Below are 18054 nucleotides of genomic sequence, written 5' to 3' on the forward strand. Positions count from 1 at the left end.
GTTTTTTTGTTTGTTTTCAGTACTGGCACTGGAATGCAGATCTTAGTCAAGTTAAGGTGATTTTCTGGCAAATTCTTCTAGTAAATTTTGCAAACAGTTACAAAGAAATGTCACATAACACTGAATTAAACATTGAATTTTGAAATAGAAAACTAAATTATTTTATTGTAAAATATATTCAAATATAAAAAATACATTTTTTGAAGCTGTAAAAAATAAATAAATAAATAAATAAATAAATAAATAAATTCACACACCCCATACGTAAACTTAACAACTACCTTACTAACTATTAATAAGCAGCAAATTAGGTGTTTGTTGAGGCAAAATTCATAGTTAATAGTTAGTTAATAGCGAGAATTGGACATTAAACTAAAGTGTGTCCCTTCAGGTTCATTTTATAAAGTGTAATGGTAGTAAACTCTGATTACAGTATGTAACTATTTTACATCACTGCTTTGGTATTGCAATTATAAAAGAAGGTAAGTTTAGGTATACTGTTAGTTTACTAGTTATATACTTCTACCTGAAATTTTAGTTTAAAGCACACTTTTAAGAAGGGTAAATCAAAGAATTTCCATCTTCCAATCATCTGTCTAAATTTCTCGGTTACAATTTATTCCGGTTGACCACTTAAGACATTCTACTAACTAGTAACTTTCAGTAACTTTTCACCTGCGTGTCAACTAACTCTTATTAGCATATTAATGAACTGTTAGGTTAAGGTTAGGGCTAATAGAAAAGGTAACATTTTAGTATAGGGGACAGTTCTTACTATTGTTTATTATCATACCAATATTATTACCATATTGGCTGTTTATTAGTACTTATAAAACACATATTTTGTATCACTAATCCTACCCAATACCTGAACACAACAATCACCTTCCTAACTACTAATAAGCAGCAAATTAGGAATTTATAGTTAATGGTTTGTTAATAGTTAAACAAAATTCACGACAATGAACGTGGGTTGGTTGTTTTACTTTAAGATGATGAAAAACGGACATTCAGCCTTTTTATTCTTGCTTGTTAAATGTACCCGCAGGCTTTCTCTTATGGAAAGTACATCTCTTCGTCGTGTAATTGGCACTACGGATGCATCCTCCATGTTTGCTCATGGCAAGGGACTCATTTGTTACCAATGCTGGGCAGTGTTGTTTTGAGACTTCACTCCATACATATGTAAATCTTGAAAAGAGATTCTTTAAGTTGGCTTGGAATGGAAATTGTGATCCCTATTCTGATGTATGTTCATGTGAAACAGCTTCTCAAACAAGATAGGGCAGGACTTGCCCATAGGGAATTGATTGGATCATTGGATTGTTGTCGCTTGCTAAGTGCTGCGATCTTGTGAGTGACAGGTTGCTGGAGGAGAGGCCTACCTCTGGTGCACACATCGCTGGAGAAGACATGTCACTGCTAAGGGGAGGGGACGTTATTATTGATGTATATATTCTATTAAACCTTATGAGGAAACATTATATATATAAATGCATGGAAAATAATTTATAAGAAACACTGTAATATGCGTAAAAATGTCCATTTTTATTTCATGCTCAGTTTAATTAGATTTATGACATAGCACATAGTAAGCAATCAACCCATTTTAATAACGGCTTTATATCTGTACACAACTGAAACTAAAAAAAAAAAACAACAACATAAAGGTCACACTGTCAATTGCTGGGAAAAATAAATAAACAAACAAACAAACACAGTGCCTAAAACTGCTGACATGAATATCTCATGAATATTTAATAAGGCAGGCACTGGGACAATTTATGATTGGTTGTCTGTAGCTAAACAATTTGCCATAACACTTTACACACTTTAATCAGTTATAGAACATCACCAGACTCTAAACCTTAAGTATTTGGGAACATTTCCTTGTCTTTAAGTTAATATTAAATCAAAAATTATATCATTAGACAAAGCTTTGCTCATTTCAGTTTAGAATAGGAAGCTGGGAACATGGGACATGAACTGCATCATAGTTAGTTTAAACAGGAACCCAAAAGTTGCAGCATACACATTTTACCTTCAACCCTAATTGGACGCACGAGGTGCTAGTAGAAACAGTGCGGCTGTTTGCAAAACATATTGTAGGTCACAATAAATATATGGGCGAGATTACGCTTTCTGTGTTTCCAGGAATTTCAGTGCAGCTCCTACATCATCACAGCCCACCAACCCACCCCCCGTTTTTCACTGGGTTGCCAGATAGCTGTTGGCTGCTCTGTCTATGTCTTGAGAAAATGTCATGCATGGAGAAATGAACTGCGACTTGGCCCTAAGGAGAGCTGCAAAACGAATATCTGCCATGACGTATAACCAGACTAAATGTGACTCTAATAAAGGTACAATAACAAAGGAGCAGCGCACAAATCCATTCATCTACCCACTGGGTCACAGCAGAAAGATGCAGACACTGTGGCAGCATTGCTCTTTGAAGTCACTGCTGAGATCTGCAGTGACGCACAATTCATGAACAACGAGAAAACACCACAGGCCTAATAGTCAGGGTGGGAATCTTTTAGTACCTCACAATTTGATTTAAATTCATTCTTGAGGTCACGATTTAATTAAAAATTGATTCACATTTTTGAATCAAATTTCAATTTTAATTTATGTATAGATTTGATTCTAGTTTACTGTTTTGTGTTACTCTACCTATTTGACCGCATCAGACAGTTTAACAGCTCTTGGAAAAAAACAAAACAAAACAAAACAAAACAAAACAAAACAAAAAAACACTGAATTAAATGTAAACCTGTCAGGACTATGGACCTGTTTCGTCTTGCGTGCCACTGTTTCATTTCCTGTTTTACCTTATTTGGTCTTGTTTCTGTCCTTGTTTAGTTTGATTAATCCCATGCACCTGTGTTTACCTGATTACCCTGTGTACTTAAGTTCTTGTCTGTTCATTTGTGGTTTGTCAGGTCTACTCATTGTTACGTGTGTCTTCTCAAGCCTTTGCTGTTGATTATCCCTTGTGTTTCTCGATTAAAGTACTGTTTACGTTTACTCGGCATCTTCAGGTGACAAAACCTTGAAATGTATTGTTGTTTTTTTCTTAATATTTTGGTCAGTTCAGTATTATAAAACAAATGTGGTTTAAGCTGACTGCAATCATTACAATGCATGGCAGCCCTAAGACAAGACTACTTAGTACATAAAATTACTTGATACTTCTTTTTTTTAAACATTAAAGGAGAAGTCCACTTCCAAAACAAAGATTTACAGATAATGTACTCACACCCTTGTCATCCAAGATGTTCGTGTCTTTCTTTCTTCAGTCGTAAAGAAATTATGTTTTTTTGAGGAAAACATTTTGGTCACAATTTATTTTGATAGTCCACTTTAGACATTCTACAATATTAGAAGAATGTTAGAAAATATTAAGCAGACAGTCTACTAATACTCTAATGACTAGTTGACATGCGGTTGCAAAATTACTTACTGTTAGTAGAATGTCTAAAGTGGACTATCAAAATAAAGTGTTACCAACATTTCAGCATTTTTCAGCATTTTGAACTTCCAAAATGCAGTTCAAATGCAGTTTCAAACGATCCCGGCCAAGAAAGAAGGGTCAAACCCTCATTTTGTCTTACTCTGCCTGGACTCTCCCTGAACTTTTCCGGTTCATGACAGTTAGTGTATGTCGAAAAACTCCCATCTCATGTTCTTCCTCAACTTCAATATCGTCCTATAACGTTGTTTTACCCTTTTTGTTAAAGGGGTCATTGGATGCAAAGTTCACTTTTACATGTTGTTTGAACATTAATGTGTGTTGGCAGTGTATGTACACATCTACCCTATAATAATAAAAATCCATGCAGTGTTTTTTAATTAATGTGTAAAAATAATATCCCCTTTTTCAAATCAAGCCATTCTCAGATGCGTGTCAGTGTGGCGTCAAATGTTTTCTTAAAAAAATAAAATAAAATAAAATAAAATATTTCTTTACGACTGAACAAAGACAGACATAAACATCTTGGATGACAAGGGGCTGAGTACATTATATGTGAATCTTTGTTTTGGAAGTGGACTTCTCCTTTAAATGTAACATATGTCATTAGACAAAACATAATTATTTTTGTCAATTAATAACTAATTAAACTTTAATTAATCTACTACAGACACACGTTTCTAAATGTGATTTATTTTTTTATTATTTTTTTTATTTTATTTAGTCACTGAATGAACCACTTGATGTGATGTATGGTGCAATATTTCAGTTTAAAATAAAATGCCAAGCTAGTTTCTGGTTATCTGGTTTGTTTTCACTGTGATGTAGTTACAAAAAAAAAAAAAATCTATTACCTGTTTTCATTAACAATATTCTATGTTTTAGTAGCTACTTAATACCATTGTTTTTGCATATAGAAGGACTGTTAACAGGTTCACATTTGGAATCATTTAAAGATGATTACATTTCTTTAACACAATTAATGCATTGATTCAACTGTTACTTGCTATTCTGTGTGATGCTTAAAGATTGCGATTGAGCACCAGCACACACACACATACACTGTTCATCAGAAAACAATGAACATGAATGAAAAGTCAATTTCTTTGTACCTTATTACAGAAAAAAATAAATAAATAAAAAATAAAAATAGACACTTAACATTTGACTGCTTCAGGCTAATGGCAAAAATGTGTTTTATTTATTACTTAGAAATGAATACTCAGTAAGAGAATCCACTGCATTAAAAAACAACATATATTTATTTATATTGCTTAATGGAAAAAAAAAGATAAAACTTGTATTATAAGTCCTTATGAATACTATTATGCATTGCAAGCTAAACTGAAATTAACTTGAAATTTAACATAAGATGCATGTGCTTTGTGGCCTTTATAGATGTTAAAGAGTTCGGGTTGAGGGATCAATATAGAGCGTGTGAAGTGTCATTCTGCCAGGCGCTGATCGTTACTCAGACTGATGGCAGACCAGCTGCACCAAGGCCAGACAAGAGACAGACAGGTTAAGCTCCTCATTGAGAACTGCTGCCTTTCTGTTCATTTGTGCTTGTCTGCAGACATCAGCTTAATTGGAGACAATGTTGGTAAAGAACGTTCCGGCAAACTGATCTCATTACAAACTCTCTTGTTGTCAAATCTGATATAAATATATCAAGCATCTACACAGAGCAACAGAGATACAGATAACATGTGAGCATGCTTGTATATTGATCTGTTAAAGGAACAGTTTGGAGAAATTTAGCATTGGAGGAAGTATTACTATGGGTTTTTGAACTGCTATTTTGGCCAGAATGGTAGATTTAAAGTTAAAACAGCTTAATGATGGATTTGCTTTTCTTACAAAACAGTCAGCTTTTGTCTTCTCAAGATGTTAACTGATGGACTTGAGTGGTGTGGATTACTTGTGGATTATTGTGATGTTTTTAATCAGCTGTTTGGACTCTGACAGCACCCATTCACTGCAGAGGATTGGTGAGCAAGTGATGCAATGATACATTTCTCCAAATCTTATAAAGAAACAAACTCAATTTGGAGTACATTTCTTAGGAAATTTTAATTTTGGGGCCAACTGTTCATTTAAGCACTGTAGAAGGGTACAGTCATAATACATTTATGCTATTTTTACTGTGTTATGCTTGATAATGTAATCAGTTTGTAATCAGTCCTCAAATGTGCAATCAGTGCACTTTATCTTTAGATAGATAGATAGATAGATAGATATTATATTATTAAATATGTATTGTCAAACTATTTAAGTCTGAAATTTATCTTGCATGACAGTATGTTTACACTCTACACACTCTTTACAAACACAATTCACATACATGAACACAACAAATACAGTATAATACACACAAAAAAAAAAAAAAAAAAAAAAAAAATCCTGCTGTTTTCATATCATATGGACCTTGTTCAACTCTAGGACAGCCTGATGTACAAAGGAATGTTTTAATTTCACACAATTAAATCTTGGCACTTTAAATCGACGATTAGATGGTAAAAGCACAAATTCATGATGCAATACATGACGAGAATTAGAAACAATATTCTTAGCCAGCCTTAAGAGGTTCTTATGATAAGAAAGTTCATATATTTAGCCATGCTTATTACATAAAATGAAGAACTGCACATGAAATGATTTGAGGTATAAGAAGAAAGTAGCTGCAGAGTGTCAAGGTTGACCTTAAAGTAATTTTTTTTGTTATACAAAATATATTTTACAAATACATATGGAATGGAGAAAGCATGTCTTTTCCATAGAGGTGACTTAACATAGTGTTTGACTTTTATTTTACTTTTGATGGCCTAATCTCGGTTTACCAGGCCTCTGCATATTACTCAAATTTTCTGCACTGCCGAAGCACAGCACACAGAGCCCGGCAGCCGTCACAACCAATTCTGGGACTGCATATCTCCTCTGCCGTATAAAGAGGTTTGCTTGTATAGGTGTCTTGTTTTAGATTCTCCTGCTCTGTGTCTGCGCAAAGTTAAGGAGATGATATACCATGTGCGAATTTAAGGACACTTTTAATTGCACACTAGAAATAGGATTAAAGAAGCTTTGAACCATCTGGATCAAGCATTTCTGTAGAGGCACACAGGCACTGCTGGAGACATTCCCCATCTAGATTTGTGTTTCTTTTTTGTCGAATGTGCTAGCAGGCAGTTCTATAACATGCATATGAAGAAGAATCAGAAGAAATGACTAGAGGGCCTTTTGCCCCTCCGGTCCCACCTCGACACTCAGGGTGAATGTTTTATCTTTTTGCCTTTCTTTTTTAGGCAAACCAGCCCTTATTAAGAGCTGCCATGCAGTTCAGACACTATTGAAGTGCATCCTAACTGCAGGTTATTTATTTTTTAATCCTTATTAATTTCCATAATGCTTTCATGGGAGGCAGTTTTCAGAACATTTGTCCTCCTGCACGCATAATAAATTTAAGCAAATTTCACAGCATGGCTGTTCTCCAAACTTACAAGTCATGAAACAAGTAAGAGTCAAGAGACACTGTCCTGAAACTTTGTAAGCTGCCTAACCGGGCAGAATTTGCAAGCATTATATACTAAGCACACATAACATAAAGTCTGTTCCAAAACTCTAAGATACAGTAGTTTATGCAATTTGTAAGGTAGCATCACATGTGTACATGTATATGTTGCAATCCAACCTGATGAAAACGTACCTGTGGGAAGTTTTTGCAAGACGCGAAATACGATGTAGAATGTCCACTGAGTGGCATTAAAAGAGTGTCCATTTTTTCCCCAGAACAGATGAACGTACATATGATGTTTTATGTGATGTTGGTTTTGTGCATCACCGCAATTCTGACTTGAACGTCCTTAAACGGCGCTATATTACTCCGTGACATTTTAAAAATAACGTGCCATCTACATTACACCTAATTCTAACCGACAGTATGAACAAAGTGAATGTGACGCCAAAAAGCAATCGCAAGCATGCTGTTTTTCACAGGATTTGTACCCAAGAATTCTGCATCCTAAGACTGATTCGGTGATGGCTGAGTTACCCAGCAAGCTTGTTATGCCTGGAGTTGTGGCCATTTTCAACCCACTGCCAAAATATTACCCCTTCGCGTTGAAATCACTACATGATTTCCTCCTGCACACTTAACCCTAAACCCACCAATACTAGGGGCAGTAATCTGGTGGGGGTCAGAATTTGGCACAACACCGGAAAGCGAAACATATTAAGCTGTAATCATAACTGTGTACGTAAATGATTACAAGTGCTCGTGTTTTACCACCTCAAGTGTTTCTACAGTGAAACTACAGTGATACGTATCTATTTTGTACGTATTTTGTGTCTAGTTCCCACAGGTACATTTTTGTCATGAGATCAGATAGTGGCAATGCCATAGTCAATTTTGACAATCACAGTGAAAAAATCCATTTAAAACATTCTAAATTGATTACACAATGTAACAATAAGAACAACAAAATGTTTCACTTATTATTTCCACTTTATTTTATTTGTTTTTTATTTTATGGTTCTTCTATAATTCTGTGGGGCAAATTGTTATTGTACTACTTAGTTTTATGTGGTATCAGTAATTTGGTAAATAATTATTTTTACCAAATTTTACCATATTTACCAAAAGTATGTGGTAAATATGTAATATGATGGGAATATTCTAGAAGTTCTTGTAACATTCTAGTGCTTTCTGGAACATTTCAGAACATTGTGGGACTAGTCATAAACAACAAAAATCATTCATTGTTAAATCCGTATAACCTAAAATGTTGCTACCATATTTTTAATGGTAAAATTTTGGCAACCACAGCTGTCAGTTTTTTTGCCGTAAATTTACAGATTTTTTTTGTTTGTTTGTTTGGGGTTTTTTTATACAGTGTTCTTGTAAAAATTGATCCACTGAACGCGAGATGTGGATGAACCCAAGTGCAGTTTATTTACAGTGAAATCTAATATCCAAACATAATCCAAACAGAGACTTGACTTGAACAAACTTGACATTAACAGACTTGACTTGGCATGGCATGAACAGACTTGACTTTGAACAGACTTGAACAGAAACATAAACTCACCAACAGCAGGTTTACAACATCAATACACAACATCTTTTAGTTTTTTGACGAGTTACAGACCAACGTAAAAGGTGCATACCGCCACCTACTATATTGGAGTGTGTAAAATCATAGCTTTATTGATCTCATTTTATATTATTCTACTAAGGCCTGTTTCATGTATAAAAATAAATAAATAAAAAAAAAAAAATAAAAAAAAATCATAACTGCCTTAACAGCTTCCCTTTGAGATTGATCCACACCTAAAATTCCTTTAATATCCCATTTTATTCCTAACTTAATAATACATTTTTGAAGTTTTTTTTCCTTTCCTCCTTGTATTTCCTGCATTTTAATATAACATGTTCTACATTTTCCTTACATTTACAAGCCTCACATTTATCTGTGTTTGCTTTATTTAAAAGAAATGATGTATTATTAAGTCTTGTATATCTGATTTCTTCTTTTCTATTTTTGCTAGTAAATGTTTTAACTTTAATTGCTTTTTGAATATCATAATATTATCTTCTTTTATTATCTAAATCCCACGTCTTTTGCCAGTGATTATCAATGTTAATTATTGATTTTCCCATTCATTTTTTTCCAAGGGAAATCTCTATTTTGTCATTCAGATTTAATGCTTTTTTAAGCTAGTTTGTCAGCTAGTTCATTACCTTGGCATCCTGTGTGTGCTGGTATCCAACAGAATTTAACATCAATTCATATTCTTTCTAAGTTTAATAGTGCAGTGTATATCTCTATTAAAACATCTTCTCTAGTTGTTTTGCTGGAACTAATACGTTGTAAAGCTGCCGCTGAATCTGAATAAAATACTCTAAAATACTCTAAAAAACTCTATCTGGTTTGACTTCCTCCACCCATTGTAACCCCAGAGATATTGCAACTAGCTCTGCTGATATATATATATATATATATATACATTATTGGAAATCCTTTTACTAATGTTTACTTTAAATTCTGGAATAGCAATGCCCACACCAGTACGTCCATCTCCTAAATCTTTAGATCCATCAGTATAAATTTCTAAGTATCCATAATAGTTTTTATTTGTGTATTCTTGTACCAACCAACAGATATTGTCATCTCCATTCTCTAACCATCCAAGAACAATGGGTACATGAGGGCTATTTATAGCAAACAGTGAGGGGCACATGACACAAAATCAACCAATGAGAAACAAACACATGACTTGAACAACCAATGAGAACATGACACACAGAACAGAGGAACCAATAACAGGAATACATGAGGGTATACAAGGAATACAGGACACAAACAGCATGAATGAAATACAAAATAAAAGACATGAAAACAAAACAAAACCCAACCCCATGTTACAATTCTAATGTTTTGAGTTGCTTTTGGTAATTGTTTGTGTTAAATGGTTGTTGTTAGCTCAGTATTAATCATGTACCATCTCATTATTATGCATGAGTAATACCAGATTAGCTTGTATATGTTTGAGACACAAAAAGTAATGTGATTTTTGCATTTAACATGTCAAACTTCATAAAGAAACATTCAAAATAAAAGCAAGAAAATTAAATTAATTAATTAAAAAAATAAAGAAAAATTAAGAAAATTAATAAATTTACTTTCTAATTTTTCTTCAATTCTTCAATTCTAAAAACACTTAGTCTAATAGAACACAACAATTGGGCTCCAGAAGTAAAAACTCCATTGGTTTTCTCCATTGGAAAACTGATTTTTAACTCTTAAACCTTTAAAGATACATCTGTTGTGAGCTTTAAAGATACATCTGTTGTTAATTGATGGCATGTGTTTTTGTTAAAGCCATCTGTTTACATTAAATCAACTTATCCATAATTGTGTTTAATCATGGAATTAAAAAAAAAAAAAAAAAACGGCATTACTTATGATGCTTTACAGAAAATTCCACCAGTTTGAGCTCTGCCCACTCCCATGAAATCTTCACATAAACAACGTATGCGTATGGTGCTGCTGATGTAGAACACGCATGCACTGTGTTTACGTTCACAAGAAAGCATGTGCATGTGTCTTGGTGTTCATCAAAATGACACTAGGGTGACACAGAGGAGAAGAACTGTTGAATAAAGTTGTTATTTTAGTTTTAGTAAATATTCTCATAGCTTCATAAAATTACAGTTAGACCACTGATGTCACATGGACTAATTTGTCAATGTTCTTGGTCCCTTTCTGGACCTTGAACGTGGTAGGACCCTTGCTGTCTATGGAGGGTCAGCGATCTCTCGGATTTCATCAAAAATATCTTAATTCATGTTCTGAGGATGAACAAAGGTCTTATGGGTTTGGAACGACAAAAACATTTTTGGGTGAACTGTCCCTTTAAGTTACAGTATTGTACTTTTGTCTTTCTGTCCAATTTTCAGATTTTGCTTCAAATAAAGTTATGCTATGTAATCTAGAGATTCACCTTGTTGCTGGTTGGTTTGGTTCATACCTTTAACACTTTAACCAAGATCCCTATGTGACAAATAAACAGAAAACTTACCATAATCAACAAATCAAGTGGGCAGGTACTAATGCACTCTTGTACAAATGACTTTTTAACCCATTATTTGGGTGACAATTATGTGCATATGTATTTTTATTAGATTGTTGTGGTAAATAAGCAACATGCTAACAGCAAAATCTCCTATTTGCTTTGCAGTGGTAGTTATAGCGTTCCAAATCAACCATTTAAAAGGTTGCATTTCAGTTAAGAAGCTGCCCAAGATGCAAAAAGTATCCTAGGTTTTGTAAGAGATGGCTACAGAATTAGCTGAACACCATCGCTCTTCCTTCTCCTCATGCTGGAGCTCCTGTGCACGTGGTTCACGGCTAGCGGAGCGATTCAAATGCAGTGATGTAAGAGCCTTGACAGGAATGTTAGCAAAAGCTAATTTGCTAAGTCAGGCTCAATGACATAGAAACAATGGAGTTAAGTGGCTTTAAATGGCCCAACCAACCACACAAATGCCATTATTCCCTGCAAAACAATATGATGTCATGTTTGAGTGATGTAGTGATTGTTGAGTGATGCAATGAAACCAATCTGGAACTTATGTAATTCATTCATGAATGGGCACAATTAATTCATGGATCATCTATACAAACATTTCACAAACCATTTTCTTGAATGAATGTTTTTTTTTTTTTTTTTTTTTTTTTCTTCTGTAAAAGAGAAATTGTTAATAGTGTAAAAGAGGAAAGAAATTCATATAGACTTGAAAGACATGAGAGCAAATAAAATCACAGAATTTTTTAAGGTCAGTCAACTACTAACTATGACTTTTGCCTTAATAAACCCCTATGTTGCTGCGTATTACTAGTTAGTAAGGTAGTTAAGTTTAGGTATGTGATGGATTAAGGGAGGCTCATGCAGATTAAAGGAGAAGTCCACTTCCAGAACAACAATTTACAGATAATGTACTCACCCCCTTGTCATCCAAGATGTTCATGTCTTTCTTTCTTTAGTTGTAAAAAAAATATGTTTTTTGAGGAAAACATTTCAGGATTTTTCTCCATATAATGGACTGATATGGTGCCCCGAGTTTGAACTTCCAAAATGCAGTTTTCGAACGATCAAACGATCCTAAATGCGGTTGTAAACGATCCCAGCCAAGTAAGAATGGTCTTCTCTAGCGAAACGATCGGTTATTTTCATTAAAAAAATTAAAATTTAAATTAAATTTTTTTAATCTCATACGGTCCTCTTGTCTTTCTCTCCCTGAACTCTTTCTAGTTAATGTCGAAAACTTCAGTCGTGTTTTCTTCCTCACTTTAAAAAAATATTTCAAAATCATCCTACATCGCCGCAGAAGTACCGACACAGTCTTTGCAAAGTGAACATGCAAAAAGATCAAACACCCTTAACAAAAAAGGTAAAACAGCGATATAGGGTGATTTTGAAGTTGAGGGAGAACATGAGATGGGAGTTTTTCGACATACCCTAACGGAACAAAAACAGAGGTCAGGAAGAGGAAGACAAGACGAGTGTTTGACATTAAAAATTATATGTATTGCATTATTTTTATGAAAATCGTTTTGCTAGATAAGACCCTTCTTCTTAAACTACATTTTGGAAGTTCAAACTCGGGGCACCATATCAGTCCATTATATGGAGAAAAATCCTGAAATGTTTTCCTCAAAAAACACAATTTCTTTACGACTGAAGAAGGAAAGACAGGGAACATCTTGGATGACAAGGGGGTGAGCACATTATCTGTAAATTGTTGTTCTGCAAGTGGACTTCTCCTTTAAGGCATTAATAAGTGCTAATAAACAGCCGATATGTAAGTAATAGGCATGCTAATAAGCAACTAGTTAATAGTGAGAACTGGCCCGTAAACTAAAGTGTTATCAAATAATTGGGTAAATGCTTTACTTTCTTATAAATGTTACCGCACAGTTTGTTCATATGCTCACAAATCCTCAGAGAACAACAACGCTTGAACAACACCACTGGTCTCTTGTATGCTTTTATGTTACACATACAGTATATAGAGTCACTTTTTAAGGTTAAAGTCTTGTGTGCTGGGTAAAATACAACTGCTTTTTTCCAAATCTGGTGCTTTTGATGATACAACTTGCTCTTTCATAATCTTTTGTAGCTTGGGTATTTACGTGGGAACACTGTGTTTCCGTTTACTCCTCTCTCATTCTCCCGCTTTGGATCTTTCTCTCTGATCTGCTATTCTCTGGCGTTTTGGCCGTCAGTCTGATAACTGGGGGATCGTCCACGAGTGGATTATGCAAGGCCAAGAGAGTTTTCTGGTCTGATGCAGAGCGCCGTTTGCCCCGGTACAATAAGATGTTTCTCAATAATTTATGGCTGACTACATGGGCTGCTGTTCGTGTTTCTGTCAGTTTCAGCACAGAGAGCACTGAAGCAAACAAAATATCTCATGTTTGGCTTGAATATTTATGATGGCTTTTTTCTGCAGCTGAGGTCAGAAACGGACTGCCGTATGATTTGACTTGACAATGAGTTTGACCCAAGGCTTGCATGCGTTTATCCTCCGCTCTCTAATGACACAGGTTCAGCTCGACCTCAAGTCCACACAAAATAAATGAAAACATGTGGCACAAACACGTTCCTCTGTTGTTTTTATATCACATCAGTGCAGGTCCATTTCAGAGCTCTCCTCAGATGCAGCGAATGTTCACAGTTGAACTTGATCACACTTTTCATCATTTAGAATTCTTCACATCTTAGCACGCCTTGAAAAATTTAACATTTTAAATTATGAATATGTGAGGTTTATAATGAATATAGACACTGTAGCTGCTGTAGCCTTTTTGTAGTTTGCTACAGCTGACTTTTTATAACCCAGCAAAATTATCATTTTTCCAACCATTTAAGAATCAATCAAGAATTATGTGACATTTTCTCTAGAATTTATTGTTGTATTATGCAACATCTGTCCAGGCAACATCACAGCTGCGAGATAAGCTTCATAAACATCTTGTTTTTTTGGGTCACTAACTAATCAACTTAAGTTAGCTGTGCAAGTGTGTGTTCATTTGTGTAATGGGCTGGGAATTGCAAGATTATGCAGATTGTCATAAGCAGAGAGAGTAAGCTGTATTATTTCTTTATTACTTATGGCGACGTCAGGATATGGCCGATAAATGACCTTTTTAATAATAAATGATTTTATTAATTGAGGGATTTGATACAATTTTATTTCAGGACTGGTTATGTAGTATTTTAATATATGCTTTAATATCTGTGTGCTTCTCCTTCAGATGGCTACACCACAGATGATATTGAGTTTTACTGGCGAGGAGGCGACCACGCGGTAACGGGGGTTGAAAGGATAGAGCTTCCTCAGTTCTCCATAGTGGACTACAAACTCATCTCTAAAAATGTGGTGTTTTCTACAGGTAATGTAACCAAACTACACAACACTTAAGGAATAAGCAGAGAACTGATTTGAATATGTTTAGAGAACAAGGCAAAGTTTAGTCTTCACCTTGCTGAAAAGACCAACTTGAAGCTTAAAATAGGTCTACAATTTCTTCGCTTATTAGGGCACTCTGAAGTCAAAAACTCCTTCCATTCAGGTGCATATAATGTAAACATCGAATCGCTGCAGTTTCCCGTTGAAATGAACACTAGAGGGAGTAAAACTCACAACTTTTATTCATTTTTACACAAATGATGATTTACAGGGCCAGAGGTTCCATTAAGAAAGCCTCATTTTCACACAGTTCCTTCTACAATATTATGGTATGATGTTAAAATGATTTTAGCATGCTGCGAGATTTGAAAACTGATACTTTTGAGCTTTTGAGCTCCCGTACAAATCCTGTGAAACTACAGTTCGACAAAACAGCTCAAACACGCATATAAGGGAGTGAAAATAGCAAAGTTGCATCAGCGCATGTTTTTTTATATCACTTTTGCATTCGTTGGGTTTGGTGGAGGGGTCTTGTTATTTTCCAACACGACAGAGCATTACCTTAAAGGAGAAGTTCACTTCCAGAACAAAAATTTACAGATAATTTACTCGCCCCCTTGTCATCCAAAATATTTGTGTCTTTCTTTCTTCAGTCGATAAGAAATTATGTTTTTTGAGGAAAAGATTTCAAGAATTATCTCTATATAATGGACTTCAATGGTGCCCCCATGTTTGAACTTCCAAAATACAGTTTAAATGCAGCTTTAAATGGCTCTAAACAATCCGAGTTGAGGAAGAAGGATCTTATCTAGGAAAATTATCTGTCGGTTTTTAAACAAATTGACAATTTATGTACTTTTTAACCTCAAACGCTCGTCTGCGTGAACTCTGTTTTTTTCCGGTTTCAATACGGTCAATGCAGTTAGGGTATTATCTCAACATACCCTTACTGTATTGACCCGGATTACACAGACTACGCATGCACGTCTCAGACACGAGACAAGACGAGCATTTGAGGTTAAAAAGTATATAAATTGTCAATTTGTTTAGAAAATAATCAATACGACCCTTCTTCTTCAGCTGGGATCGTTTAGAGCCCTTTGAAGCTGCATTTAAACTGCATTTTGGAAGTTCAAACTTGGGGGCACCACTGAAGTCCACTATATGGAAAGAAATCCTGAAATGTTTTCCTCAAAAAAACATAATTTCTTTACGACTGAAGAAAGAAAGACATGAACCACTTGAATGACAAGGGGGTGAGTACATTAACTGTAATTATTTGTTCTGGAAGTGAACTTCTCATTTAAGCAAAGCAGCAATATGTGCCTGTAACAATGTAATACAAATGTTTCAGGGTTACATACTGAATGTGGTTTTTGCAACACTCACTGGACATTTCACTTTGAAACGGCTGCGAAATGTGCAGAACGTAAAATTTGTGTTGCAGAAACATTGCCACAAGCAGGTATTTACAATGAGCCTGAGCTGTAAATATCTCTTACAAACTAACAGAGCATCTGGCTCTAGTGGGCAACTACTGGGTTTATGAGCCCTCTCATTTTGGCATGGCTAGTGGTGTCTCAGGCCTCCAGCCGCTGTGCGATGCAACCCTGACCTGAGAATGAAACACACACACACTAAAAACAACAGGGTGTTCTTATAAGTTATTTAACAAAATGTTGTGTGACCACATGATTTATTTATTTACTGCATTTTCATATTCATGAATTTGTCATGTAAGTCAGGAGGTTAGCTGTAGATGCAGTCTTTGGAAATAAAGTCTGGTTCAGCATGTCTGAGAGGATGAAGACAGTGTGCTAATGTTAAACTTCATCTGCGGCACTACCTGCGGCATTCAGGTGCTGATCAAGATAGAAAACCTTTCTCCATTATGATGTTTTGTGGCAGTCTAGAATCTTAAATAAATAGTTCTGAAAAATACCGTAGCAATAACTTTAGTTACAAAGTAACCATTTCTATTGTATTATATATAGTACTAAAACAAACCAAACATATAGACAAGTGTAATTCTAATAATGTATTTCAAAAATGGAAGCACCAAAGCAGTGTTGCATTACTCTTTCATGGCATACTGTAGCTTTGGCTGAGGTACAGAGGAACATTTATGTTGTCCATCAATAAAAATCTTATCCTTATCTGCTTTGTAAAGGCACACACATCTCATCCAAAAGCACACATCACATGAAACATGACATGTTGCAATCACTAAGCATTTGATATTACTGATGTAAAACCTCTGTTGTAATTCTTCTTAAGGCGGCAGCTGAAGATGTAGATGTGAAATAATGATTTGAATTTGGCTCTGTCTCTTAATCAGTGCAATGAAAATTTGGATTACAGCACAAGAATAAAATGCATTACATTTATGATCATTTTATGCATTTGTGGTGTATTTTAGGTCATCTTTTGAGCCACTGCACTGTCAGAAATATATGTCACCACATTGCATTTGTAGTGTAATCTTAATGCACTGATTTTATTTATTTATTTATTTATTTATTTATTTACTTACTTACTTACTTACTTACTTATTTTATTTTATTTTATTTTTTTTATTCACATGCAATAACACAATTCTTACTTTAAGGTCTTTCCTGATCCTCTCCCCTGCTCTTCTTTGTAATTTCATGTCTCTTCTTCAAGGTGATATAGAATATATACTGTTTTTCTCAATAAATTGTATATGCAATAATTTGCATGTGTTTGAGAATCACTTTCATCCTATAAGATAAAAATCCTTAAAGCACAAATGTGAATATTACATATAGTAGAGAGTCTAGTACAAAGTTACTTTCTTAAAATATGAAAAGCATTTTATAAATCTGGCTAATTGCTATTTTCATCCAGGTTCATATCCTCGCCTCTCCCTGAGCTTCAAGCTTAAGAGAAACATCGGCTACTTCATCCTGCAGACCTACATGCCTTCCATCCTAATCACCATCCTGTCCTGGGTATCCTTCTGGATCAACTATGATGCCTCGGCTGCCAGGGTTGCTTTAGGTAGGCGCTAATCTAGCAGACCTCACTCACAGCTGGTGACTTTCATTATGTATATATACATTCACGTCTAATATATGAGTTAAGACTGCAGTAAGCATGGTTTGTTATGGTATTTCAGTTTGAATTCTGTTTTAAACAGTCGATGAAAACCTTAAGATGTGTGTATATTCATCTATCATTTTGGTATTGGATGCCTAGAGTGGCACTGTCTGTTCTCTTGAGCTGTTCTCCGTACACAGCTGTCAGACGCACTCCACTCAGCTAACCCTGTCCACCTACAGTAACTTCTGTGTCTGCAGTACAGCATCGTGTAATAGAGCAACAGTCTTCACTCCTGATCCTGCTCAGCCCTCCTTATGAGTAGCTCACTCTCTGTTAAAATTATCTAAAAAAAAAAAAAAAAATGCACCTGAAGTCATCCACTATATATACATTCATTGACATCTGCAATTTTTAAAAGTTTTTTTTTCTTATAAATAAATAAAAATATTATATAACATAATAATGAAACTCTTTACACAAAAGCAGAAGGCCACCATTAAAAAAATACATTATACAGTACATTTATATAATGCACATTTATTATTAC

The 18054-nt window shown here is 34.7% G+C and overlaps 1 protein-coding gene across 2 annotated transcripts in view; it reads left to right on the forward strand.

The window, feature by feature from the left end:
• Window positions 1-18054, forward strand: part of LOC127152452 (gamma-aminobutyric acid receptor subunit beta-2) — a 94063-nt gene that overhangs the window by 60854 nt on the left and 15155 nt on the right. For both annotated transcript variants that reach the window (XM_051093116.1, XM_051093117.1), the window contains exons 6-7: window positions 14290-14427; window positions 17313-17465. In XM_051093116.1, the coding sequence (XP_050949073.1) occupies window positions 14290-14427; window positions 17313-17465 (291 nt within the window). The remainder of the gene's footprint in view (window positions 1-14289; window positions 14428-17312; window positions 17466-18054) is intronic.

The sequence above is a fragment of the Labeo rohita genome, chromosome 21, assembly GCF_022985175.1.
Source record: "Labeo rohita strain BAU-BD-2019 chromosome 21, IGBB_LRoh.1.0, whole genome shotgun sequence".
NCBI lineage: Eukaryota > Metazoa > Chordata > Actinopteri > Cypriniformes > Cyprinidae > Labeo > Labeo rohita.